Source organism: Ahaetulla prasina, chromosome 8 (assembly GCF_028640845.1).
Source record: "Ahaetulla prasina isolate Xishuangbanna chromosome 8, ASM2864084v1, whole genome shotgun sequence".
Classification (NCBI taxonomy): domain Eukaryota; kingdom Metazoa; phylum Chordata; class Lepidosauria; order Squamata; family Colubridae; genus Ahaetulla; species Ahaetulla prasina.
In genome coordinates, this window is record NC_080546.1 from 52,318,771 (window position 1) to 52,346,601 (window position 27,831).

Consider the following 27,831-nt stretch of genomic DNA (forward strand, 5'->3'; position numbering starts at 1 on the left):
CGTGGTAAAAGGGTTAAGCTTTAAAAATTTAACTCGCCGATAATGGACTAAACTATCTACTAAAGAAAATAGGGGATATCCCTTCAGGAAAAAAAAATACTATTAACTTTCTTTCACCCCACTTTGCGAACTGTGAAATTTTATATAGAATAGTGAGAAGTAATTTACCGGTCTCATAAGGGAAGGCTTTGGCTCAATCACTTCCCCCCCACCTTTCGAGTACGCAATGGGACGTGCTGGCAGTAAGTTTTGAGTTTCGGCGCGGAAAAAAAAGCAGTTTGCAGCCAGGAAGTTGAGCCTGCGCGTCTTTTTTCCCCACCCTCTCTCCCCCTCACGGTTTATTTTCCCCCTCACGAGACGGGGCGGTTTGGAACCTTGGGAAGGAGTGCGCGAGCCACAGGTGAGCGAGGGGGGAGGGGCAGGAGGTCTTCCGACTGTGGCCGTAGCGTTTCGGGAAGTTCAGAGCTGTTTTAAGGATTATCCATAAATATTTATACCTCAAATAAGCTTGCTTTTTTTATGACTATCATTAAGTGCTGTATCTTATGATTCTTGACGAATATTTTTTTTCCTTTTTATGTACACTGAGAGCGTATGCATCAAAGACAAATTCCTTATGTATCCAATCACACTTGGCCAATAAAGAATTCTATTCTATTCCATTCAAATTTAGGAACCGCCCATCTCCTCACAGAGGAATCCGTGGTACTTGGGAGACGGAGGCGAGGGGCCATTGCCTGCTTTTTCATTTCTTTGATGTTATTCCTCTTCTGTTTATTTTAGAAGTTGTGCAAGCGGTGACCATACCTAATACTCCTTCCTCCTATTTTCTCCACAACCACAACAACCCTGTGCGGTGGATTGAGCAGAAAGAAAGTGACGGTCCAAAGCCACCCAGGGTTTTTTCTTTTTCTTTCATGCCTAGGGCTGCTGGACTACAGTGGAACTCACAATCTCCTGCTTCCTAGGCCAGCACCTTTTAAACCACTAGATCAGGGGTCTCCAATCTTGGCAACTTTAAGCCTGGTTGACTTCAACTCCCAGAATTCCCCAGACAGGCTTTCTAGGGAATAGAATTCCCCAGGCTTTGCTGTCTGGGGAATTCTGGGAGTTGAAGTCATCCAGGCTTAAAGTGGCCAAGGTTGGAGACCATTGATTTATGTAAAAGCGTGCCCTGTTGTACACTGGAAGTTCACGATGACGTTCCCTTCTCTGATCTGTTTTATCGCATCACTTGTTCTTGAGAAAAGCAAGTGGCAGAATTATATTCTTTGGCTGAATTCAGCGTGCGCTTTTACATAAATCAGGGGTCTCCGACCTTGGCAACTTTAAGCAAAGCTGTCCGGGGAATTCTGGGAGTTGAAGTCCACCAGGCTTAAAGTTGCCAAGGTCAGAGACCCCTGCATTAGATCATACTGGTTCCTTCTAGGGTTGTTTCAGGAGCCCTTGATGATAGGGGAAGCAAGCTGTTTAAGCTTGTGGGGTGGTGGGGCTTTCCTTCTCTTGCCTTTCTCCGTCCAGAGAGAGACAACGTGGGGTCAATTCAAAGCAAAATGCCTACTTTAACTGAGTCCACTCCACACCTTTGAAGTTTAGGTGAAAATCATCTGGGTTGGTGCCTTGGGAATGCACGCTCCTCTCTCTTTTTCCATTAAAGGGTTTGAGCATGGGTGTAGGTAAGAATCGGGCACCTGCCCTGGCCTTTTGCTGGGCCAGGCTTAAATTAGAGGTTGCTTTGGGCATAGCCCAGTTAATTTGGGAGCTTACTTTTGAACAAGGTTAATGCCTGGAATAAAGATTTTATAGTGATACTATTTGAAGATTCATAAATGTATTTATTTTTATTTATTTTATTTTATTTATTTATTTTGTCAAGCACATATTAGATAACATATATAAGTATAAACTAGAGGGATGCGGTAGCTCAGGGGCTAAGGTGCTGACCTGGTCGATCGAAAGGTCGGTAGTTCAGCGGTTCGAATCCCTAGTGCTGCTGTGTAACGGGGTGAGCTCCTGTTACTTGTCCCAGCTTCTGCCAACCTAGCAGTTCAAAAGCACATAAAAAATGCAAGTAGAAAAAATAGGGACCACCTTTGGTGGGAAGGTAACAGGGTTCCATGCGCCTTTGGCGTTGAGTCATGCCAGCCACATGACCACGGAGACGTCTTCGGACAGCACTGGCTCTTCAGCTTTGAAACTAAGATGAGCACCGCCCCTCAGAGTCGGGAACGACTAGCACGTATGTGCGAGGGGAACCTTTACCTTTACCTTGTAAGTATAAGCAAGATTTGAATACATGAAAAGGATACAAATAAAAAGAACATTAGGACAGGCACTGTAGGCATGTTGGTGCGCTTATGCATGCCCCTTACCGACCTCTTAGGAATGGGGTGAGATCAACAGTAGACAGATTAAGATTAAAATTTTGGGGGTTTGGAGCAGTGGTGAAATCCAATTTTTTTTACTACCGGTTCTGTGGGCGTGGCTTGGTGGGCATGGCAGGGGAAGGCTACTGCAAAATCTCCATTCCCACCCCACTCCAGGGAAAGGATATTGCAAAATCTCCATTTCCACCCCACTCTGGAGCCAGTCAAAGGTGGTATTTGCTGATTCTCCGAACTTCTCAAAATTTCCACTACCGGTTTTCCAGACTCTGTCAGAACCTGCTGAATTTGACCCCTGATCTGGGGATGAAACCACAGAGTCAGGTAGTGCATTCCAGGCATTGACCACTCTGTTGCTGAAGTAATATTTTCTGCAATTGAGTTTAGAGCTGTTTACTTTTAAGCAGGGGTGAAATGTAAAATTTGTTACTACTGGTTCTGTGGGCGTGGCTTGGTGGTGGTGGTGGATAATGTAAGTGGGTGGCTGTGGCCAACTTTTTTTTTTTTACTTTTAAAAGCTTTTTTTTGGCAGAAGAAAAAATGCTTTTAAAAGTAAAAAAAAACAAAACCTGATGATTGCGCGGCTCAGCTGGGCATGAAGGGGGTGTCAGAGATTTTTGCTACAGGTTCTCCGAACCACCCGCCGCCATCGCTACCAGATTGGGCAATCCAATCTGAACTGGGAGCATTTCACCCCTGCTTTTAAGTTTGCATCTATTGTGTGCTCATGTGTTGTTGTGGTTGAAGCTGAAGTAGTCATTGACAGGTAGGACATGTAAAAGAAGAAAAGAGGGTTAATTCCATTTAAGCTTATTTTCCTCTTTTGTTTGTTTCTCTAGTAACAAGATGTCAAAGAGAAAAGCAACAAAAGATTTCAAAAAGAAATTGGCAGTAAGTGGCATTTTGTTTTAAAGTGTGACTAGCTGTTTACTCTTTTTTTTTAATGCAGAACCTTGAATTGATTTGGGTGTTGAAATTCTATAAAATTTATTTAATTCTTGAGCCATTTAGTTTTGCTATAACTTTTTAATCATGATACATTAGATCATCAATTTTTGTAACATAGTTGAAGTAGGGCTGTTTGCTACTTAGTACTCTGTCTTCAAATTGGAGTGTGAACCTTAATGCAATCTACATGTCTTTCTGGAATTATACAGCAACTTCAGAAAACTCCATAGTTTTTTAAAATAATTTAATAATTTCCAATAATTTTATTAGGGATAACATTAAACAAGTGAAACTTATACAACTACAAAATAGATAAAGAAAATAAAAAAGCTGTATGATTTCAGGAATAAATGCAGCAGCTCTAAAATATTCATAGGAGCTGTGTGCATAGCTCTAGATGGTAGTACTACATATGGCCCTGATAATTTTTTCTTAATTTAATTTGCATTTATTACTTATTTGTAATAACCTCTTAAATATTTAACTTTCTGAAGAGCTTAGATAACGAGTTTTTAACATTGCCATGCTAATCCATGGGTGCATGGAGCTTTTAAAATCCATGACTTTAATTAACATCTTTCGTTAGATGGGGCTAAATTACCCCAGACAGACCCAGTGCACAACTTGTGGGTTCTCGTAGATTTGCAACAACTGCTCAAAGTGACAGTAGTGGCCATGAGAGCTTTTGTGCAACTTTGGGTTATGTGCCAGCAGGTCCTTTACTGGTTTGGAAGTCCCTGTGCTTAGTCACTCAAGCCCTGGTTATCTCACACTTGGACTCTTGCAACATGCTGTACATGGAGCTATTTGAAGAGTATTTGGAAGCTACAGATGTCACAGAATGCATTCTTGTACACAATTCTTGGGGCCCCTAGGGTGGCCTGTATCACCAGTTGCCAGTTTGCTTCTAGGTTCAGTTCAAGTTGTTGGTTATCACTTTAAAGCCCTTCATGGCATGGATCCAGGTTGCCTAAAAAACCATCTTACCCCAATGGGATTGTCTCACCCCACCTGCCTCAAGGAAGGGGAATGCTGCAAACCCTATCAATCAAGGAATTCTGACTGCAGCCGGGAAAAGGCTGTGGTTCCTAGCCTTTGTAACATCATGACCTCTGAGGTGAGATCCAAATCTACCATTTTGGCCTTCCAAAAGGATCTGTAGACTTGGCTGTGCTAACTGGCATGGAGGCCCAATGGGGTCACATTATTCTTGAGGTGGTTAACAGACTATGATAAGACACTCCCCCCCCCCATGCATCCTGCTCCCTTCTTCCCATCTTTGTGACTTTTAAGTTAATTTTATATTACTATTGGTTTGATGCTTTCATGTTTATATCTGGTTTTTTTAAATAATTGCCTAGAGTTGCCTGCAGATGAAATGGGTAGCATATAATTTGAATGAATAAATAAATAATCTGCTTTCCTTACAGGGATATCAAGCCAAGCAGTACTCTCATGGTAAATTGTTTTCATCTGAGGAGCCTGATGTCTCAAGTATTTTGAAAATTCCTGGAACCGGGCAAACAGAGGAAACTGATGACTTATTTGGTTAGTTTTCTATAACATTTTTAAGACATTCCTACATAGTTATTAGAATTGTCTGCTTTCTGATTGGCACATTGGGTAGGCATCTGCACTCTGAATTATTATTTTTGTTTACTGATGTTGGATTTTATATTTATTGTAAGTGACCAGGAGTTATGCTGATCTGGTAATATAAAAATAATTGCAATAAATAAATATTGATATTGTTATCAATATACAATAAACAAAGATATTGTTCCCAACTACAATATGTAGATAGTAATTGTTCTGAGATTTATTGAGTAAATGCAGAATAAAAATATGATTGTGTCACACTTCCAATAAGCAAGTTAAATAAATACAAAACATGTATATTATAATGTCTAGTACATTTTTATAAATATACTTATTTAATTGTATGGATACAGAAAGATCAAATATAGAATCCTACTAAGATAGCTACAGCATCTGGATTAGCTTTAGCATTAATAAACAATTGAATAATAAAGTAAATTGCTGTGTTATACAACAAAATTTTAAATAATATATACAAATGTAATATTAAAAATTAATATTAGCAAATTGCAAACTATACAATGAAGTATGTCAGATTTTGCTGATATGGAAGTGTGGAACTTCCACACAGATTACTATTTCATGGTCATTGCCTTGTACATCTTTCAGTTCTAGCAACAAAGACATCTCTCCCTTTGGAAAACTTTGTTGGCTATAAACAGCTCAGTGTCTAGTTTCTGGAATTATTGTGTGAATGCAGGACTGAATAGCAGTTTCCTGAACCTACTCCCTTCCCTTCTGCAATTCCATAGTCCTGGTTCACAGAAACAGGTGTGGCAGATACCACCTTTTTTTGTTTAAATTTATTTGCCACCCATCTCATCTCGAGACTATCCTCTGTAAAATGTTCATATTAGCAATACTTTATGGTAATAATACTTTTTACTGATAAAGTTTTCGTTTGCTTTAATCCAGCACACACTCTTTGGAACAGGGTCCAAGTTTTGTAAGGACTTACACATCTCCTTAGCATAAACATTTTCTTCCATTAATTTGTCCTAATGCCTACTCTTAAATCCTGCCAGCTAAGCCAGGTATATTACACCGAGGGCTAAAAATTCTGTTCTCACTTTCACATGACCAGGCATTGCTACTTGCTCAATGTGTAGTGGACCAAACTAGGTTAGAACTCTAGAATAATCAAGGTGGACTATCAACCTTTTATGGTAATTTGTTCTGCGTGATTGCTTCAAGGAACTATAGTTACCAAACACTTTTATACAAGGCTTATTGCATCTGGGTGTTTTTTCATTACTCTTCTTAATATCTTCCTCTTGAATGAAATTGTTTCACCCATTTCACACAAAAACTATTGTTTTGAGATTTTCTGTTATGAGACATATAGGATCTTTTAAATTGTTTTAGTTAATTAGTATTTTTTCATTCTAGATCATCCTTTACATAGCACTGCTCTGTCTGTGTATGAAGAGGGAGAAGAGGCTAATAATAGGTACAAGCAGCATTCAACAATCAATGAGCATACCAGCAGTTCCTCTGATCCAGAGCTCCCAAAGAAAAATACAAAGAAAAGGTATTCCAAAAATAAGTTCAAGGCATTATTTTGTGTGTAATATTTTCTCTGGATTAATTTTTTATGTGCACATGAATTTATTAGTGTGTCCAGCCCTGTTAACTTAATCTAGTTATATAACTTCACTGAAACTATTTCATCCAAATAAAGAAGGGATATTTTGAGCACATCCAATAGTTCAATCTAAAATTCCTAGTAAAGTACAAATATCAGTTAAAGAATCAGATATATTCTTTATTTTTGGTACTTTTGAATCAACTTCGATTTTGGTCTTCACATAGGTAAGACTTCTTAGCAACATGTTTTCTTTATAATGGTTCCTTCTCTGTATGTTCCAAATGTATTGCTTTTTCTTTAAAACATCTGTTGTTATACTTTTCAAGTATGACAGGGTCCAAGTTTTGTAAGGACTTGCACATCTTTTATTAGCATAAATATTTTCTTAAATTTCAGTTTGAAGGCAGTAAAGTCTTGGATGATTTTTTGCTTGACCTTTTGTATTTCTTCTGTATTATCACTACCAATATTTAGTTCTTACAATAGGTTCCCAAAGGTGGCATTTCTGGCCAACTTCCTCAGGACTTGATTTTCTCACAAAGATCAGAAGATTTTGCACTCTTTGCATGCCAGCTTTTTGGAAAGCCTTGAAGATTCGGATTTATTCCTGGGTCAGTTGGTTAGATCTAAGACATAGTTGTTCTGATTGTTCTGATTTTCGTGGGTGTTTGTATGTAGGTCTTTGGTTATTCGGGTTTCTCCCACGTAAAATTGGAAATGTATTGACGACGTTTCGACGAAGTCTCATTCGTCATCTTCAGGCTTCAACTTCATGCTTCTGGGATGAATGAGACTTTGTCGAAACGTCGCCAAGACACTTCCAATTTTATGCGGGAGAAAACCCAAATAAGCAAAGACACACACACACACACACACACACACACACACACACACACATATAGTGTTTTTTATGTGTATTTGTACATTTTTATATGACATTAGCTGCCCAAAGTTGTTATAGTGAGATGGCATACATAAATAATTAAAAATATGAAACTTTATAGATTTGAACTAAATTCTATCTCTGGATCCTTGGTGTTCTCTGAACTTGGTGGTTTTCCTGCAGACGTTTTATTACCAAACTAGATAACATCATCAGTGATAGAAGGGAATGGAATTTGCTCTTATTTTTATGTAGTAATACAGGGGTCCCCAATCTCCAGGTTGCGGCCCACTACTGGAATGTGAGCTGTTGGAAACTGGGCCGCGGAAGCAGCAGGCAAGTGCACATGTGCTCCATTTGCGTGAGCGGTAGGTGCATGTGCCTGGCGCTCATGGAGCTGCCCATGCACACTTGCCCACCACTGGCATATAATCATCCTCTCTTCTCCTTACCCTTCTCTAGTCCGTAAAACTGGAAAGGTTGGGGAACTGTTCTGGTGACTTGCCCTGTCAGTGTTGGTGGGAATGTTCCTTGATTAGGCTGTTGTTTATTTTTAGCTTGTTAGTCTGCATTGTTAGTTCCTTGGTTGGAATACTTGATTGTTGGTCTAATATTAATGCTGGTGTTAATCTTTGCTTGTATGGGTATTGATTGCTGGTGATGAGTTGTTTTGGTCTTTTGGTTTCCTTTTGGGCTTTTTGTTTGTTTGTCTGAGTGTCAGGCCTCCAGGAATTCTCTAATGCTTTTTGAACTTGGCTTGATCTAGGATTTTCAGTTTCCCAGTTGAAGCTATGGTTGAGTCTGCTCATGTGTTATAAAATTAAGGAATTTCATCATATATTCTAATTGCTAGTTGGTATTCATAAATGTGCTGTGCTAATTTTCTGTTTGTTTGTCATAAATAGTGGCTGTTAAAATCTTTATACAGTTTGTGGTAGATTGAATCCTGTTTTAGTTCTTTTGGAGCTACTGGGGCTTTTCTTTTACTTACTTAGGAGGTTTAGGAGGGTTTAGTTGGTTTGTGTGGTACAGTGATGCCATGTAGTTGTAATAGTCTGTTGGTGGTTTCTGAGATGTACTTGCAGCTTGTGTTGGTTGTGTTATGGTAGGTTGAGCGGTCAGCTTTTTTTGATAAAGTGTGGGTATTCATTTTGCTGGAAGACACATGCTCTCTTTCCTTTTTCTGATGTTCAGGATTGCTGCAGGTGGTTGCATAGGTACACTTGGCTGGTGTGGATAGATTTACAATGAAATTGTGTTTCATTGTAAATTAGCCATCACTATTTTTGCTTATGAGCAAAAATATCTAAATATTGCTTATATCTAGTAAGGAGAATGTTGTTGTTGTTACTTCTTCCTTGTGAATCTTAGTTCTTTGAAGATGTTGTTGACAGTTTCATGTGTTATGACACCTCCCAAGATGGCTGCTGAATGGTAGGAACTTTTTTCTTTCTGCTGACTATCTGCTGATTTTACTGCCAGAGCTGGTTCTCTGGCAGTACTGCTCCCTGGATTTGAATGGGAGCACTTAGGAATGACCTAGATGACTTTGGATGGCTATGGACCAATCTGGGGAGGGGAGTCTTGAAGATTCAAATTCCCTTTGGGAGTGGTCAGAAAGTCAAAGCATCCGTCTTCCTTTCAGCATTTCATTTTCTAAGCATGCCTAGGTATTAACTTTCACTTTTTTTTGAAAAAAAAGTTTTTTTTTTATTTTTTAGAAACATACAAACATAAAACCATCTTCCATTCAGATTTCTTATACAATGTGTCAGTGTGTGAGTTACATTTTTAGTACAAACAACAGTTACCTATATTAACCTGTTTAATCGTCCATTTTATCGTCTGTCATCAATTTTATTTATTTATTCAACTTTTATACCGCTAATAGTCATTAGCGCTAATAGTCATTCTCAAACAATATTTTGTCTTATTAATCATCTTGAAACAATTATATCATTAATAGTCTTTACCTTATTTAAAACTCCAATCTTCTTTATCATACTTTCCCTTCTAACCATTGATAAAATAAGTCCCATATCTTATATAACTGCTTAGCTTCCTGTTCTCTAATTTCAAACATCAATTTACTCATTTCTGCACAGTCCATCATTTTCTTAATAATTTCATCTTGTGATGGCAATTTCTCATTTTTTCAATTCTTTGCAAATACAATTCTCCCAGTCAGTGGGAATGCCAGTCAGGTTGGGGTTTCTCCCATGCTAGCCAATTAGGATCGAGTCTGCATATTTCTAGCTGCTGTTATTAGATTCACAATCAAATATCTCAATTCTCTACTATAGGTTTCAGGTATAAACCTGAATAATAACAATAAAAAATAAAAAAAATAAAAAATAAAAATAATAACAATAACAATAAAAAAAACTTCTGGTTTAAAGTCTATATACTTTTTTATCATTTTCTCCAACCATGTATGTATTTTAGTCCAGTATCTTTTAGCTTCTACGCAAGTCCACCACATATGATAATAGGAACCAGGTATCTGTTAACATTTCCAACATTTTTCAGATTTATTCTTGAACATTCTGGCTATTCTCGTCGGGGGTAGGTGCCACCTGTAAAACATCTTATACATATTCTCTTTATATGCAGTCGACATTGTCATCTTATAATTTTGCATCCACAATTTCTGCCATATTTCTAAATCAATCCCGTGACCAAAGTTTTCCCCCCAGGATATCATAGTCTCTTTAACTTGTTCTTCTAATTTAATCTCTAACAGGTAACCATATAGCTTTCTAATTAAATTGTCATCAGTACCTGTTAAAATGTTATCTAGGTTGGTCAAGTTATTATAGAAACCTTCTGTTTTAAAATCTTTATCATATCTAGAACATATTTGCAAATATGAAAACCAATTCATTTTTATATCTTGTATTTCTAGTTCTTGAATTGTTTTTAAATCACCCTTTTCATTCAACAATTCATTATATCTAACAATTTATTCCTTTCTAAATATTAATGAGTATGAGAAGGCCTCAATCGTTGATACCCAAAGTGGAGTTTTTAAATAGTGATCTTTCTTAATTCTTTCCCAGTTTAATAACAAAGCCTCTCTTATAAGGTGTCTTCTAAAATACCCTTGAATTTTTGCTTCTCCGTACCATAAAAATGTATGCCATCCCAATAAAAGGTCATGACCTTCCAGTGTAAGTAATCTAGCATTCCCTAATGTTATCCATTCTTTTATCCACATTAAACTTGCAGCTTGGTAATATAACTCCCAATTTGGCAGACCAAAACCACCTCTTAACCTTACATCTTGCGATAGCTTTAACTTTATCCTTGCTTTCCTACCTGCCAAATATATTTCAATATTATCTTATTCAATTCTTTGAAATAACCTTTGCCCAATTTAATTAGAATTGTCTGAAACAAATATAAAATTCTAGGCAATATATTCATCTTAATCGTTGAAATTCTTCCAATCAACAATAGTTGTAGATTTTCCCATCTTGTCAGGTCAGATGCAATTTGTTATTTTAATTTATTGTAATTATTCTCTTTAAGTGTACTGCATCTTGCTGTCAAATATATTCCAAGATATTTAACTTTATTTGTAATCTGCATCTCCAAAAATTCTGAGAGTTCAGATTTTTGTTTTATTAACATATTTTTGTTAAAATCTTCGATTTGTCTTTACTTATTTTCAGTCCTGCCACTTTACCATATTCTCCTATCTTGTCTATCAATTTAATTATAGATTCTAATGGGTCCTCAATAATACAGACTAAGTCGTCCGCGAAAGCTTGTAGTTTATATTCTTCTCTCTGGATTTTCATGCCTCTTATTTCTTCATCTTCTCTTATATTCCTATTTAAAACTTCCAGTGTTAAGATAAACAATAAGGGTGACAGCGGGCAACCTTGTCTTGTCCCTTTTTTAATTTGGATCAGTGATGTCAATTCCCAATTAATCATTATTTTAGCTGTTTGTTTCTGGTATATGGCTTCTATAGCCTTAATAAACTTTCGACCAAAGCCGATCTTTTCCAATTGTAAAAGCATAAAACGCCAATTCACGTTATCAAAAGCTTTCTGTGCATTGAGAAAGATGAAAGCCATCTGTTTTTCCAGATGGGCCTCATAATATTCCAAGGTATTTAAAACTATCCTCATATTATCTTTAATGTGTCTCTTGGGCAGAAAACCATTTTGACCAGAGTGTATAAAGTTATTTAAGTATCTTTTAAGTCTTTCTGCGAATATTAGAGCAAAAATTTTATAATCCGAATTCAACAAAATTGTAAGTCTGTAATTCTTAATTTGCTGCAAGTAACTTTCACTATTTAAATGTATTAATACATACTTTGCTTTTTGTTTTTAAAACTTGACTGGCTGATTGAATGCTGATTTTATCTGTCTTTTTTCCTCCTCCTTTTGATTTATGTTGTTTTGAATAACTCTTGCTTTTCCATATGAAAACATGGCATGTCTTTGGAAGGTGAAGTGCTTTTATTTGATTTACAACAATATTAGACTTTAACTACCAGGTTTTTGTACTTTATTAATTTACAAAATATTTGGAGATTATTATTTTAATTTTTCTTTAACTTTGGATCAAATTATCCAGAAAAAATCTTCCCTGTTCCTTTAATTTATTTCTTCACTTTGCTTTAGTGTTTTTTGTTTCCTGACTAACTTATACAGAACAACAATGGATCGAATTACAAATGAACAGAGCTGGCTGAAAATATAATTTGGTAACATGCAATTTTTAGTTGAAAGTTTATTTAAAAAGTTTGATGAAATGATAATAGTTGTGGAAAATATTCAGAGTCATGTTGTTCTGGAATTAGATTCACAAAAGGAATCTAAAACTTACATTCCTTTTGCAAATGGATTTGATAGTTTAAAATCTTTTGGGCTTATTTAGCAAGGGTTGAGAAATTAATTTTGAGTAATGTATTAATCAGTATTCAACAAAGGGGGAATGATATGTGTATAGGTTTTAATTTTTATTTTTATTTTTCAATGAACTTTTAAAATGCCTTGTTTATTTTGTGTGGGAGGGGGTTGCCTTTTTCTTTTTTTGCATTTTAAACTTTTCTTTGAATAAAATAAGAAATTGAATCAGATAGTTTCATGTGTTTTCTCTAGTTGGGAGTGCTATAGATCAGGGGTCTCCAACCTTGGTCCCTTTAAGACTTGTGGACTTCAACTCCCAGAGTTCCTCAGCCAGCTTTGCTGGCTGAGGGACTCTGGGAGTTGAAGTCCACAAGTCTTTTTGTTAGGTCTGGGTCTTGTGAAGTCCATAAGTCTTTTTGCTAGGTCTGGGTCTATGAAAACTGCTGTAATATCAAATGAGGCCATGCTTTCATCTTCATCTATAGTAAGGTCTTTGATCCTTTGGAGGCACTATAGTCAGGATTTGATGGGAGTGTTTACTTCCTTCTATGAAATGTACAAGTTTATTTGTCAGTTATTTGGCAATGTTGTAGATAGGCGTTCCTGGTAAGGATATAATTGGTTGGAGAGGTATGTCTGCCAGTTGAGTCTAATTGCCATGTAATCCAACTCTTACCATTCATAATGTACTTCTATACTTGCTTGTTCAACTAAACAATCCCTGATGAATGCACATTTGTGGCCATATTTTCTTTTTTCAGTATGTACCATTGAATTTCTATATTATCACTACTAATTATGTTGTTTATTCCTTGCTAATTTTAACTGTAAATCTTTATCTGGCAATAGCATAAGGATCTCTTTGGCCCATCAGTGAAATTATTCAGTCAATATAATACTGCAAAAAAGATTCTAACAAGTTTCCACGCCAGTGTTTAAAATTCCATGACAAAATATACTGTAACATTTTTATATTTAACAGAAAAACTAACACTCTGAAAACAATAGTGAGTACTGAAGATTCAGAAGAGGAACCTTCAGTAAAGAACACGGTAAGTAAAAGGTTTAGATAATACTTTTTCCATTTTATTGGTAGTAAAATACAATCTATTATAGGCAGATTTTGAAACATATATTTTCATTTATTTTCAATCAGTGGTACATAATTGGATAACATTTAAAATTATATGACTCAAAACCACAAGCAAAATTGATTTATTTTAAGTAGAAATTTCTTGTAATTTGTTATTTTGGTAATTATGTTTTTCTTAAACATACTCACTTTTTTATGCTCAAAAATCTGGTAGATGCCCTACAGTGAAATATTATCTATAATGTCATTTGTTGACTGTATGTGGTATTATGTACCATTTCCTTGCAGTCACTATGTGTTACAGTCTATCTCTGTTTTTAATGTTCACTTATCCTGATAGTGCTAATCTCAGTGGTCTCGTATTTTTCCTGAATCAGAAAAGAGAAAAAACAGAATAACAGAGTTGGAAGGGACCTTGGAGGTCTTTTAGTCCAACCCCCTGCTTAGGCAGGAAACCCTACACCACTTCAGACAAATCTAATATCTTCTTTAAAACTTCCAGTGTTGGAGCATTCAAAACTTCTGGAAGCAAGTTGTTCTACTGATTAATTGTTCTAACTGTCAGGAAATTTCTCCTTAGTTTTAGGTTGCTTCTCTATTTAATTAGTTTCCGTCCATTGCTTCTTGTCCTTCCCTCAGGTGTTTTAGAGAATAGTTTGACTCCCTCTTCTTTGTGGCAGTCCTTGAGATATTGGAACACTGCTATCATGTCTCCCCTAGTCCTTCTTTTCATTAAACTAGACATACCCAGTTCCTGCAGCCGTTCTTCATATGTTTTAGCCTCCAGTCCCCTAATCATCTTTGTTGTTCTTCTCTGCACACTTTCTAGGGTCTCCACATCATTTTTACATCGTGGCGACCAAAACTGAATGAAGTATTCCAAGCGTGGCCTTAACCAAAGCATTATAAAGTGGTATTAACACTTCACATGATCTTGATTCTATCCCTCTGTTTATGCAGCCTAGAACTGCTGCATACTGCTGGCTCATATTTAAATGGTTGTCCACTAGGACTCCAAGATCTCTTTCACAGTTACTACTATTAAGCGAGGTACCACATATACTGTACTTGTGCATTTTGTTTTTCTTGGTTAAATGTAGAACCTTACTTTTTTCACCATTGAATTTCATTTTGTTCGATAGCGCCCAATGTTCAAGTCTGTCAAGATCCTTCTGTATCTTAAGCCTATCTTCTGGAGTGTTGGCTATTCCTGCTAGCTTGGTGTTGTCCCCATCTATCCCATCGTCCAAATCATTGAGGAAGGTGTTGAAGAGTACTGGGCCTAAAACAGAGCCTTGGGGTACCCCACTGTATACTTCCCTCCATGTAGATGCAGTTCCATTGAGAACTATACATTGAGGGCGGTTGGTCAGCCAATTACGAATCTATCTGGTGGTGATGCTGTCTAACCCACATTTTTCTATTTTATCTAGCAGTAGGTTATGGTCTACTTTATCAAATGCCTTACTGAAGTCCAAGTAAATTATATGAACAGCATTCCTCTGGTCCATTAATTTTGACACGTTGTCCAAGAATGCAATAAGATTAGTCTGGCATGGTCTGTTTTTTGACAAACCCATGTTGGCTTTTGGTTATTACTTTGTTTGCTTCTAGGTGTTCGCTGATTCGTTGATTATCTTTTCCAGAATCTTCCCTGGTATTGAGGTCAGGCTGATAGGTCTGTAATTTCCTGGATCTATTTTTTTCCCTTTTTTAAAGATGGGAACTACATCAGCTCTTTTCCAGTCCTCTGGCAGTTCCTCCGTACTCCAGGCTCTTTGAAAGATATAGTTCAGTGATTCTGAGATCTCGTCTGCCAGTTTCTTCAGAACCTTGGGGTGTAGTCCATTTGGTCCTGGTGATTTGAACTCGTCTAGGGTAGAAAGGTGTTCACTTACCATTTTCTTCCCTATTTTAACTTGTGTTCCTAATCTGTTTTTTGTGGCGCTGTTTTTGATAGGTTGGATTGTTTTTTCCTTTTGTGTAAAGACATTTGCAAAAAAACGAGTTATGTAGTTCTGCTTTCTCCCTGTGCTTGTCTCCTTCTTGCCACTTTCTCCCAGCAATGGACCAATTGTTTCCTTGACTTTTTTCTTGTTTTTAACATGTCATTAGTAATAATGTAATTAGTATTTAGTATACAATGTAATTAGTATGCTATTGTATAGATTACTTACGTTTATGTGCTCAATGGAGATAGCTACTTTAAAAAATTCAGTTTTAATTATAATAAATTGTAAGCAATGATAATATGAGGTTCTGTTATATCATTCATTTCTTCTGCATGATTTTCTGCATATTTTGTACATATTTCATATAACTTGAATAGTTTTTCCTATACTAATAGAAATTGACTGCATTATGAATATGTAAAAATGATTAAAATAATTCCTAAATAATTTTCAAGATATTAACAAAATTTACATACATTACAGAAATCTTCAAGCTCTATGATCAGTAAGAAATACTTAAAATGAAAGATATAATATTAAAACAATAGATTTTGACAAGATTACAAATTATAAATTCTATTTTAAATACCATTAATTGAAAAACATACAATTTAGTTTTCCAGCATGTTTTTTTAGTAATCTGGCAGCTAATATGAAAAAGCTGGGTCTTGCAACAGTTTTCATATCCTAGGAAAATAATATTTAATATTGGTTTAGAAAATCATGTTGATTAAAAAATAGACAAAACAAAGATTCTTGAAGAATCCTTTAATACTATTTTATTAATTTATTTATTTATTTATTTATTTATTTATTTATTATTTACATTTGTATACCGCCCTTCTCCCGAAGGACTCAGGGCGGTTCACAGCCAAGTAAAAATACAATACTATAAATACAAATTAAAATACAGTTAAAAAACTTATTAAAATTGGCCACAATTAAAATTTAAAACTAAAACCCATTAAAACCCATAAACTTAAAACACTAACCCAGTCCAGCGCAGATGAATAAGTAGGTTTTAAGCTCGCGGCGAAAGGTTCGGAGGTCCGGAAGTTGACGAAGTCCTGGGGGGAGTTCGTTCCAGAGGGCGGGAGCCCCCACAGAGAAGGCCCTTCCCCTGGGTGTCGCCAGACGACACTGTCGCGCCGATGGCACCCTGAGGAGTCCCTCTCTGTGAGAGCGCACGGTCGGTGAGAGGTATTCGGTAGCAGCAGGCGGTCCCGTAAGTAACCCGGCCCTATGCCATGGAGCGCTTTAAAGACATTCACCAACACCTTGAAGCGCACCCGGAAGGCCACAGGTAGCCAGTGCAGCCTGCGCAGGATAGGTGTCACTCGGGAGCCACGAGGGGCTCCCTCTATCACCCGCGCAGCTGCATTTTGGACTAACTGTAGCCTCCGGATGCCCCTCAAGGGGAGCCCCATGTAGAGAGCATTGCAGTAGTCCAGACGAGACGTCACAAGGGCGTGAGTGACTGTGCACAAGGCATCCCGGTCTAGAAAGGGGCGCAACTGGCGCACCAGGCGAACCTGGTGGAAAGCTCTCCTGGAGACGGCCGTCAAATGGTCTTCAAAAGACAGCCGTTCATCCAGGAGAACGCCCAAATTGCGCACCCTCTCCATCGGGGCCAATGACTCGCTCCCGACAGTCAGCCGCGGACTCAGCTGACTGTACCGGGATGCCGGCATCCACAGCCACTCCGTCTTGGAGGGATTGAGCTTGAGCCTGTTCCTCCCCATCCAGACCCGTACGGCTTCCAAACACCGGGACAGCACTTCGATAGCTTCATTGGGGTGGCCCGGTGTGGAAAAGTACAGCTGGGTGTCATCAGCGTACAGCTGGTACCTCACACCGAAGCCACTGATGATCTCACCCAGCGGCTTCATATAGATGTTGAACAGAAGGGGCGAGAGAATCGACCCCTGCGGCACCCCACAAGTGAGGCGCCGCGGCGACCTCTGCCCCCCCGTCAACACCGTCTGCGACCGGTCGGAGAGATAGGAGGAGAACCACCGATAAACGGTGCCTCCCACTCCCAATCCCCCCAACCGGCGCAGCAGGATACCATGGTCGATGGTATCGAAAGCCGCTGAGAGGTCTAATAGGACCAGGGCAGAGGAATAACCCCTATCCCTGGCCCTCCAGAGATCATCCACCAACGCGACCAAAGCCGTCTCAGTGCTGTAACCGGGCCGGAAGCCGGACTGGAACGGGTCCAGATAGACAGTTTCCTCCAGGTGCAGGGGGAACTGATATGCCACCATACTCTCTACAACCTTCGCCGCGAAGCGAAGGTTGGAGACCGGACGGTAATTACCTAAAACAGCCGGGTCCAGGGAAGGCTTCTTGAGGAGGGGCCTCACCACCGCCTCTTTCAAGGCGGCCGGAAAGACTCCCTCCAACAAGGAAGCACTCGTAATCCCCTGGAGCCAGCCTCGTGTAACCTCCTGAGTGGCCAGCACCAGCCAGGAGGGGCACGGGTCCAGTAAACACGTGGTGGCATTCAATCTACCCAGCAACCTGTCCATGTCCTCGGGAGTCACAGGGTCAAACTCATCCCAAACAACATCACCAAGACCGCCCTCAGACGTCCCGTCCGAATCGCCACAATTTTGGTCCAGACCGTCCTTCAGCTGAACGATTTTATCGTATAGATAACCGTTAAACTCCTCAGCACGTCCCTGCAGTGGGTCATCCCGCTCCCCCTGGTGAAGGAGGGAGCGGGTCACCCGAAACAGGGCAGCTGGGCGGTTATCTGCCGACGCAATGAGGGAGGAGGCGTAGCAACGCCTCGCTTCCCTCAGTGCCATTAGGTAGGTCCTAGTATAGGATCTAACTAGTGTCCGATCAGCCTCTGAACGGCTGGACCTCCAGGAACTCTCTAGGCGTCTTCTCCGGCGTTTCATCCCTCTCAGCTCCTCGGAGAACCAAGGAGCCGGTTGGGATCTACGCCGGGTCAGAGGCCGCAAAGGCACGACATGGTCTAAAGCCCCAGCCGCAGCCCGTTCCCAGGCTGCAGCTAGTTCCTCTGCCGTGCCGTGAGCCAGACCCTCAGGAAATGGCCCAAGCTCCGTCCGGAACCTCTCTGGGTCCATCAGGCGCCTGGGACGGTACCAACGTAATGGTTCCGTCTCCCTGCGGTGTTGGGTAGTGGTTAGAAAGTCCAGGCGAAGGAGAGAGTGATCTGACCATGACAAGGGTTCAATGACTATTTCCTTTAAGTCCAGATCTCTCAACCACTGACCAGAGACAAAAATCAGGTCCAGTGTGCCACCCCCGATGTGAGTGGGGCCATCCACTACTTGAGTCAGGTCCAAGGCCGTCATGGAAGCCAAGAACTCCCGAGCTACCGTCGATGACGAGCCGGCAGATGGCAGGTTAAAGTCCCCCATGACTAAAAGTCTGGGGGTCTCCACTGCCACCCCGGCAAGCACCTCTAGGAGCTCGGGCAGGGCAGCTGTCACGCAGCAAGGAGCCAGGTACGCGACCAGCAAGCCCATCTGACATCTATGACCCCACCTCACAAAGAGGGATTCACACCCGGCAATCTGAGGTACAGTGGTCTCCCTCGGCTCTAGACTCTCTTTGATAACAACCGCCACCCCTCCACCCCTACCCTGGGCCCTCGGCTGATGGAATGCACGGAAACCCGGTGGGCACATCTCGACCAGGGGCACACCCCCTTCAGTGCCCAACCAGGTCTCCGTAATGCCTATAATATCCGCGGCACCCCCCTGAATCAGATCATGTATTAGGGGGGCCTTATTGGCCACGGACCGTGCGTTGCATAACATCAGACGAAGGCCCAGGCTCTGAGGGTCCTGACCATCCGGGGAACGGGTAAAGTCAGGGGGATCGGGGCACGCGATCGCCTGCATACATCGAACGCGTGACCCCCTATGTCGATACGATCCCCCCCTTCCGCCATATCTGCCCCTCCCACTTACCGTGCAAATAGACTCACCCTCACACAAAGGAACACCCTCCCCCCCATAACCTCCGAACCCATTTGATAATCGCCACGAGCATGCGCTGGAACTGGTTTCCCTCCCGACGGGCTACCCCCATCACCCGCCCTACCCCTCCCACCCCTTAAAAATGCCCTGTCTAAAAACCCCCAAAGGCTCTTTCTTCTCGCATGCCACCTCTGTGGGTCCCAAGACCCATCATTGAGGCCGGCCCTTGGTAGCGATATGGGCCATTCCTGCGAGGCGGGGGCACCTCGCAGGCGCAAGAGTTCATGTACAGTGTAGCGCATAGAAAAGTGCGAATCGGCGAGGGATGCTAAGATGGTAAAATCCCAGAGTAATAAAAATGGTGAATCTTCCAGCGGGAGTCCAGTTGGTAAAAGGACAGATGGAGCAGGAACCGGATAGCGATGATAAAACAGGAACAGACAGGCCGGCAGTCTCCATAGTGTGCCTATGGGGAACAGTTCTACAATAGGACTTAATCAGGTAGAGGTAGCTATCGGTCTGCCCGAGTCCATAGACCAGTCTAAGGTAGTCCAATCCAGTCCAATCCACTCCATATCCCGCAGATGGACATGCATGACCGCCCAGTTTAGATGACCCATAGTCCGATATTAATGTATCTTTACCTTTATTTTAGCATAGTAATTCCTAATAATTACCATTATATAATTATATATAATTTCTTAGAAACTTTATACTTTCTAGGAGAGGCCTTATGTAATTTATTTTAATGTTTTGTTGATTAATATATCTTTAAATGTTTTTTATAAAAATAGTCTTTTTCACATATCAGTTATAAAATTATTATAGAAATGAAGCAAAGCACATACTTCAGGCTGATTATTAAAAACCATATTATAATTAAAAGAGTCCACTAGTTGTAAAAAAAATGTTTCCAATTTATTTTTGCTGCGGTGCAGCTATAGAGTATTCAAAGTTAATGGGGTGTTGTTGCAAAGAAGTATGTAAGTGTACTCTGATAGTGTATTCCTTGTATTTACTATAGGTGTTACAAGAATTTACTAAAATTTTAAGCAGTGTACATCTAGACAAAGTTTATAGTTTGACTAAGTTTAACAAAGTGCCTGCCAAATGAAATAACATAGGTAGGCTATTGGTTTGAGCTCCAAGCTTGGCAATTGAGCTACTAATATCCAAAACATTTCAATAACATAGGTAGCTATGAACTAATATATTCCTTAACTTTGATCCAATAGATACCCAAGAAAAAGACTAAATTCCATGTAAATAAGAATGTTTTACCAGAAAGGGAGACAAACTGTCCAGGTAAATCATTTTTCCTTTCTCCACAGCATTAGAATGGTTTTTTGCTTCTGTGTGTAGTACCAGACCTGCTGATCTTGATTTTTATAGTAAATGAGTAAAACTGTAGAACTTAGCATTTCATATACATCAGTTTAAATTGGGTACCTTTGGGAAGCTTAGATAGGCTTGAACCCATAATAACCAAATGTATTAATACTCTGTTTTTCGCTTCATTTAGTTTCAGAAAAAGTTCTAAAACAGCCAACAAAAGTTACCAGATGTGTTACCAAGGAAAAAGTTGTTTTGAAGGAACTTGAAAAGATAACAACAGAATACAAGTAAGTGTTTTATCTTATGATTGAGAATTTCCTTATGACTGAAAATTTTGCTATGATATTAAATGTAATTTATAATTCAATCTGCTTTTTTACTTTTTTAAATTGAAATCGGTGCTGTTGCGCTGTTTGGAAATATTGTAAAAACATAATAAAAGAATTACTTTGTCTTAAATAATAGTTTTTTTCTGAAAAAATATGCATCAGAGAAAGTTGTAATATTTAAGATAATAATTTTTATCATCACCTGGATGCTCAGCAGCATTTAAGCAGGCTTGGGCCTCGTCACTACTTTGATAGGAGACTGCCAAAGAATATCAGGACTGCATGAAAGTTGGTATATAAAAAAAAAAAATCCCAGCAGGCAGCAGCAGTTATGTGATATCAGAATTATTGTAGGAAACATGTTGACTAGCAGCAAAAGTACAAACCCAAGAATGATAATTGAAAATTTTTTAGTATTGTAAGTTATGATAATATTTTTAAACAGGAAAATGTTAGGTATTTGGCATTGCTGTCTTACGTATCAACCATTAGTAGGATAAAATACAGTGACAAGAATTTGCATCTTTCCATGTACAAATTAGTTTAATGTGTTCATTTAAGCATAGATTTATCATGATATGTATTGTGTATATTGTTTCAGAGAAGAAGTGGAACAAGAGAAGTATAAAAATGTTATTGATAAATTTCATGCCAGGCTCAAAGACCAACTCACCGACATTGTACGTACATGTTTTTATTGGGAAAATTCTGTATTTTGCAAATGTTACGGGGTAATTAATCATCAAAATAACCTACATATTCTTTAAAAGAAATGAAATGTATCTGGGAGGGGGGAAAGTGGAGTTCTAAGGAATTTTATACAGCAGGGCATTGAGCATGGGAACAGTCCATGATGTATGATATGTATATGTTAGTTAGAATAATAAATTTAAAATTTGGAAAGCATCCAGAAAGGAGAAAAACTAAGCAATGAAAAAAGTCAGTTGCAGTTTTTTTCTTTTTATGTGTAACAATTCTCTTTGAATTACCCACACTATCTTCCACTCCTATGCATTATATCCAGCCAGGTCCTATTACTTTAATTCCCATTTATATAAAATCTGAAAAAGGATAAAATTAGATACATATATGTAAAAATCCAAAAACATTTAAAATTATTATTTTTTGAATTAAATAAGCTTAAATTCTAGTTATTAGAAAATGTGAATTTTACTAATTTAAATATCTTGTATTTATTGTAATTATTTCCTAAGAAATTATGCCATATCTTTAATTTTGAATGTTTTAACTAGTCTGCAGATGCTGAGAAACTGAAAAATACAAAATTGAAACAAACAAAGGTAAAATGGCCAGTGTATCGTCTTTTAAACTGTATATATTTTCTTCCGATAGATTAGAACTAGCTTTTAGTGGACAATATTTAAAGAAATAGGATGTAACAATATTATAAAATTTCATTAATTCAAATTAGGAACTAGAAAACATTCTGTCTGTGAGTTTGACAAATACAAATTGAAGGTTTTATGCATACCAAGTTATATATATGTATACAGGTAGTCCTTGACTTATGACCACAGTTGAGACCAAAATGTCTGTTGCTAAGTGAAACATTTGTTAAGTAGTTTTGCCCCATTTTATGATCTTCCTTGCCACAGTTAAGTGAATCGCTGCAATTGTTAGTAATAGGTTGTTAAGTGAATCTGGCTTCCCTATTGACTTTGCTTGCCAGAAGGTTGCAAAAGCGATCACATGACCCCGGGACACTGCAACCATTATAAATATGAGTCAATTGCCAAGCATCTTAATTTTGATTATGTGATAGCAATAGCACTTAGACTTATATACTGCTTCACAGTGCTTTACAGCCCTCTAAGCAGTTTAAGTCAGCATATTGCCCCTGAGAATTTGGGTCCTCTTTTTATCAAACTCGGAATGATGGAAGGCTGAGTCAACCTTAAGCCGGTGAATTTCGAACTTCCAAACGTCTGGCAGCTGGCAGTCAGCAGAATTAGCCTACAATACTTCATTCTAACCACCGTGGCACAACTGCTCTTGGGTAAGTGTGTGAAAAGCAGTCATAAATCACATTTTTCAGTGCCATTGTTTCTTCAAATGGTCAATAAATGAGTTGTTTTAGGTTGAGGACCACCTGTACTTACATGTTGTAAAATTCTGTTGACTCCAGAAAGGGATATTTTTCACCCAATGGTCACACTTAGGTTTTGAAATATTCTGCCTAGAAAAAAAACACTTAGTGTTTATCAATAATCTTTCTCAGTTTCAGTGCGAATATTTTGAGGAATACTACTTAGTGATTTTTAATAAAGTTGATCAATTTAACTGTTGCTATCTATGGCTTTGCCTTTGTATTCTGTGTTAAGCACAATGTGGTGCATTTTTATTACATTTAGAACTATGTACATGTAGGTTGCATTCTTATTATTAGACAGGATATAAATATTTTAAATAAATAATCTCATCCCCATTAAATAAGCAGTTAAATTATAGGTGAAGGGATTTTCAGTGGTAAGGCTATCTGCAGTTGATTAAGTTGATCAAGGCAGAGTATTGAAATTGCATTCCAAATATTTCTTTCTTCTTCACAAGATTCTAAACTGGATTAGAATTTAGAATTTTTTTAGAATTTTTTTTTTATTGGCCAAGTGTGATTGGACACACAAGTAATTTGTCTTGGTGCATATGTTCTCAGTTAAATTTTATAACTAAATTTTATAATAAGCAATATGTCTATATAGGTAGTCCTTGACATACGTTTGTAATGAATCCTGCCCATCACAATCGTAAAGCATGACTGACCCAATTTTACAAACTTTTTTGCAGTTGTTTTAAGCGAATCACTACTATCATTAAGCAAACAGCACAGGTGTAAAGTATTTACTTTTATGAACATTATGAACATTATGATGAATATTATGAACATTTACTATGGGTGCAGTTTTGCTGAAAACTAAAAATAAATGCAGTTTTTGGCAAAATTATTTTAAAACATGATCACTTCACCAGGGGATGCTGAAAATGGCCGTAAATGTGGGGTGGTTGCTGAGCTCCTGAAGTGCAGTCACATGATTGCGAGGAACTATTGGAACTTTGAATTTGCATCATAAGAACCCTTAAGTAGGTCTGTTGAAACTTTTAATGTATGACTAAGTGACCAGTCATAAGTCAAGAATTGCCTGTATTTTAAAGAAGTAATGGCAGTGATAAAGTATTAAGGATTTTCCTATTTCCTATTTATTTTTTGGTGTTACAGATGATCAGAAAGACAAATAAGACAAGACAACGTTTAATAGAAATTAAAGGAGAACTATTTAGGTATGTTGTAATAACTGCAATTAAGTTTTAGATATAGTTATTACTGAATCCTAAAATCCTGTTTTGTGCCAATCCAGTAATATATTCATTTTCCCCTGCCCCAGTACGGATTTCAGTACTGATAGTTTTGCTCAAAATATATATTTAAAGCTTCAACTGACTGATATTTATTTCAGATGTCCTATTGCAACTATCAAATCAAATGCATTAGAGAACTAAAGCTATACATTTATGAATGTAAAGATTTTTTTTAAAATTAAAAGAGGAGCATTAACTAAATTCCAGATGCTTCTTCCAAATAGGTTTTAAACAGTATAGTTTCTCATCTGGCAAGATTCATTCCTTTCCATTGCAATATTATTTCTAGATTTATTTCCATTATTTAAATATCTGAAATTGCACTGCTAAAATATGGTATCTCACACTACAAGACCCAAAACCTCTGTCCTGCCCCTTCCATTGTCACCAAGATCATCCTGTTTTTCAAACGATGAAGAGGAGAAAAAATGACTACCAAAGAATTGTCACCCTGGCTTATGAAGTGGGTTTCCAATTAGATTTCATATTGATGCAGTAACAGTTGATGTACCCCCTTATTTTTTTCAGGTCTGAATCAAGAACCGATTACCCTCTTGCTGTGTGATAGTTTAGCTTATCACTCTTGTTCCTTTAGATTCAGTTATGTAAACAGTTTTCTGTAAAATAAAAGGAAATCTTATCAAAATATAATGCTCAGCATTTATTTTTGATAGAAGTGAACCAGAACTGAAGAAACTAAAGAAAGAACACAGCAAACTAAATGAAAAAATAACCTGTCTCAAGAACGCAGTTCAGTTTATCAAAGATTTAAAGAGTCTGCAGCAAATGAAGGATGAAAAGGAGAACTCACAAGAAAAATTAGGAGTAAGTAACCATTTAACGGCTTAGCATACTGAAAACCACAGTTGTAGCTACTGTTTTTTATCCTTTAAATGCTAACCCTTGCATATTTGAGATAACACAAATACACATAATTGTATAGTTCAGTTTTTTTCAGACATTCAGGGTGTGCTGCAACAGAAAAAGATAAGCATTGCCATGATTCTCCATCCCTGGCATCATTTTCAAGTACATACAGTACTCAGCTTATATCATTTTTTTTACAGACTATTCAGTGGCACTGAAAAAAAATGGACTTAACAATTATCCCAGTTCTGGCTGTGCAGTGTCCAATTCATGACTATGACATTGCAGTGAGCCACTCACAAGATTGCCATTTGCAATTTACCCTGCAGGCTTCAGACAAGCAAAGTCAATGGAGAAGTCAGCAGGGTAAGTCACAAGTTACCCCAATTAAGTTGCTCCCTGCTGTATTTTTCTCCCAAAGAGAAGGGGTATACTCAGTAACACTCAGTAACATACTCAGTAACACCCCTTGCCCATCTGCACTCCACACCACAGCTCCCTCATAGCCTCAAGTGACTTACTCATGGCCCGACCCACCTGTGTTCCCTGCCGCTACCCACAGCAAGCCCTTATGGCACCCTTTCCTGCGATTCCCACTTCTGCTTAACGACCCATGTGTCCTGGGATTGATGTCCCCTTTATAACCGCATCGCTTAGCAATAGTAATTTTTATTCCAATTGCCATTATAGCCCAAGAACTATCTATCTAAAAAAAATAACCTTTTTTGGTGTAAATGGTAGACATTTCAGTATTGAAATTTATACACTGCTTCATAAGATCCATGCAGAATGACTCTCAAAGCAACCTTTATTTTCGTATAACTATCTTTTATATATAATAATATGTCTGATAATATCCTTATGGGAATATATAATACTGATATCCTATTTGATGCGGAAAAGCAAGTGCCATATTGATTATTTTTGTGGTTAGCTTTTAAATTTTATCTATCTTAGATAAATTTAAAAATCATCTCATTTCATTCGAGTACAATAATGCTTTAATAAATCAAGTGCAGTACCTTTTATTTCTGGTGTGTAAATCTCAAATTAAGTACAGTTTTATGTTAACTTAGGTTCCTTAAAAATAGTTGCTGAAGAATTAAACATTATTAACCTGGCCAGAAATCCCAGTTTAGCAAGTTTGGATAAGTCCTACAGACATGGGGAATATTGATATATCCAATAAAGTGTACAAGTATAAACAAGGCAGATAATTTTTATTAAAACAATAAACATTCTGGTAAAGGTCTTAAGCTCTGTGCAGGATGATACTTGTATTCCCCTGAAACTAAGAATGCAACAAACCTTGTAATGGCTTCAGAGTTCCCAGATTCAAGGATACTTCAATACTAAATGAAAAGAAAAAACTTCCTGAATAAAATACAGTCTTGCATATTTTGATAAAGGTTTCTTTTCAGACATGCATGAAAGAACATGTCAGAGATGGCCCATAAACATAATTGTGATATGGGCAGGTATCAGCCTTCATCACAAAAACAGCATTGATACTAATCATAAGGCCATATATCTTAGCTGTCAGGGCTGTGGTTGGTTAACTACAAGGGCAAAGGAAATTAAAACATTCTTGACTTGTGGCAACTGCCTGCACAAGTCCATGCTGTTTTCTTGGTATTTTCTTTTGGAAGTGGTTTCTCCTCTTGCCATCTTCTTGGGCTGAAAGAGAATGGCCCAAAATCAGCCAGCTGGCTTTGTGCCTAAAGCAAGAATAGGATTCATAATCTCCCAGTTTCTAGCCTGGGCCTTAACTAGTACATCAAACTGGCTCTCCAAAAACTTTTACAGGTTTTCAAATCTAGATCAGAATATTCCCCCAAATAACAGAGAAGATAAACATAAGTAAAACTAGAAAGAACGAAAATAAAAGACAGAGAACAAGAAAGAAATGACCATCAAGGAGAAGAACAGGCCTAGAAGCACTAACAGAAATGACAGGGCATTGAGATGATAGGAGTATATGCAAAGGATTGTAGAGCTGTATCAGTTGACTTGCAATGGGAAAGGCTAAAGGCAAGAGAAGGTGAATTCAGAAAGTGAGTCGTAAACTAGGTCCAAACATTAGGAATTTCTAACACAGGCTTATTATTTAACAAATTTATAATCTATGTCTTGTTTTTCTCTTTCTGTTCCATAGTATGGCATTTCCAGCCTTCCTGCGCTTCTGATGGAGTCACGAAGAATTTTAGGAGCAGAAAGTCACTTACAGAATATCAACACAAAATTACAGGAAAGTTTGGAATTGCAAAAAACCAACTAAATATTCATACTATAAATTACTATAAATTCTGTGTTATCAGATGTACAATGTATTAAAATACAAAGTTGAAGCTGAAGTAAGAAAATTGTAAATAATTGGATTTTTTTCAGTGATCTAAACTCCATAAATTCCTTTTGGCATGCTTACTGGTATATTTAGAATTCAAATAAAAATAAAAATATTTTGTTTGGCAAAGAAGAAATTATGAGGCAATAAAACAGACCATTGAATCATAAATATAGTATTTTAATAGATTTACTTTGTGTGAGAGAGCAAGTGATTTGAAAGCAACCTATTCTTTCATGAAAGTAGACTTTCCAACAGAAAAATAATCTTGCTATTATTTAGTTACAGTAATGTTTCATCTGGCAAGGCA

General features: G+C 38.0%; 2 protein-coding genes across 9 annotated transcripts in view; one reads left to right on the top strand and one right to left on the bottom strand.

The window, feature by feature from the left end:
- Window positions 1–243: 243 nt before the first annotated feature.
- Window positions 244–27,731, top strand: CENPU (centromere protein U). 3 transcript variants are annotated; one of them, XR_009156228.1, is made up of 13 exons: window positions 244–400; window positions 3,224–3,275; window positions 4,763–4,880; window positions 6,321–6,462; window positions 13,253–13,322; window positions 20,510–20,579; window positions 20,797–20,896; window positions 21,540–21,618; window positions 22,192–22,239; window positions 24,171–24,232; window positions 24,985–25,135; window positions 25,378–25,543; window positions 27,333–27,731. XR_009156228.1 is itself a non-coding variant. In XM_058192220.1 (13 exons), exons 3-13 carry the CDS (start codon window positions 3,231–3,233, stop codon window positions 27,453–27,455), a joined length of 1,008 nt encoding a protein of 335 aa, XP_058048203.1. In that variant the 5' UTR covers window positions 251–400; window positions 784–899; window positions 3,224–3,230; the 3' UTR covers window positions 27,456–27,731. The 3 variants fall into 3 exon arrangements, 2 of the variants coding, with proteins under 2 accessions (XP_058048202.1, XP_058048203.1); XM_058192220.1 differs by lacking the exon at window positions 25,378–25,543 and adding an exon at window positions 784–899 and having other exon boundaries at window positions 251–400; XM_058192219.1 differs by lacking the exon at window positions 25,378–25,543.
- Window positions 22,251–27,831, bottom strand: part of PRIMPOL (primase and DNA directed polymerase) — a 35,653-nt gene continuing 30,072 nt past the window's right edge. For 2 of the 6 annotated variants that reach the window (XM_058192213.1, XM_058192210.1), the window contains one exon: window positions 26,540–26,895. In XM_058192213.1, the coding sequence (XP_058048196.1) occupies window positions 26,755–26,895 (141 nt within the window). In that variant the 3' untranslated portion in view covers window positions 26,540–26,754. The other 4 variants (XM_058192217.1, XM_058192215.1, XM_058192214.1 and 1 more) reach the window with 4 other exon arrangements.

Bases quoted from the DNA above. Each gene is read 5' to 3' on its own strand.
- CENPU (XM_058192219.1), top strand. From the start codon at position 3,231: ATGTCAAAGAGAAAAGCAACAAAAGATTTCAAAAAGAAATTGGCA. The intron at 3,276-4,762 runs GTAAGTGGCATT...CTTTCCTTACAG, and splicing joins ATTTCAAAAAGAAATTGGCA to GGATATCAAGCCAAGCAGTA. The intron at 13,323-20,509 runs GTAAGTAAAAGG...TTGATCCAATAG, and splicing joins AACCTTCAGTAAAGAACACG to ATACCCAAGAAAAAGACTAA.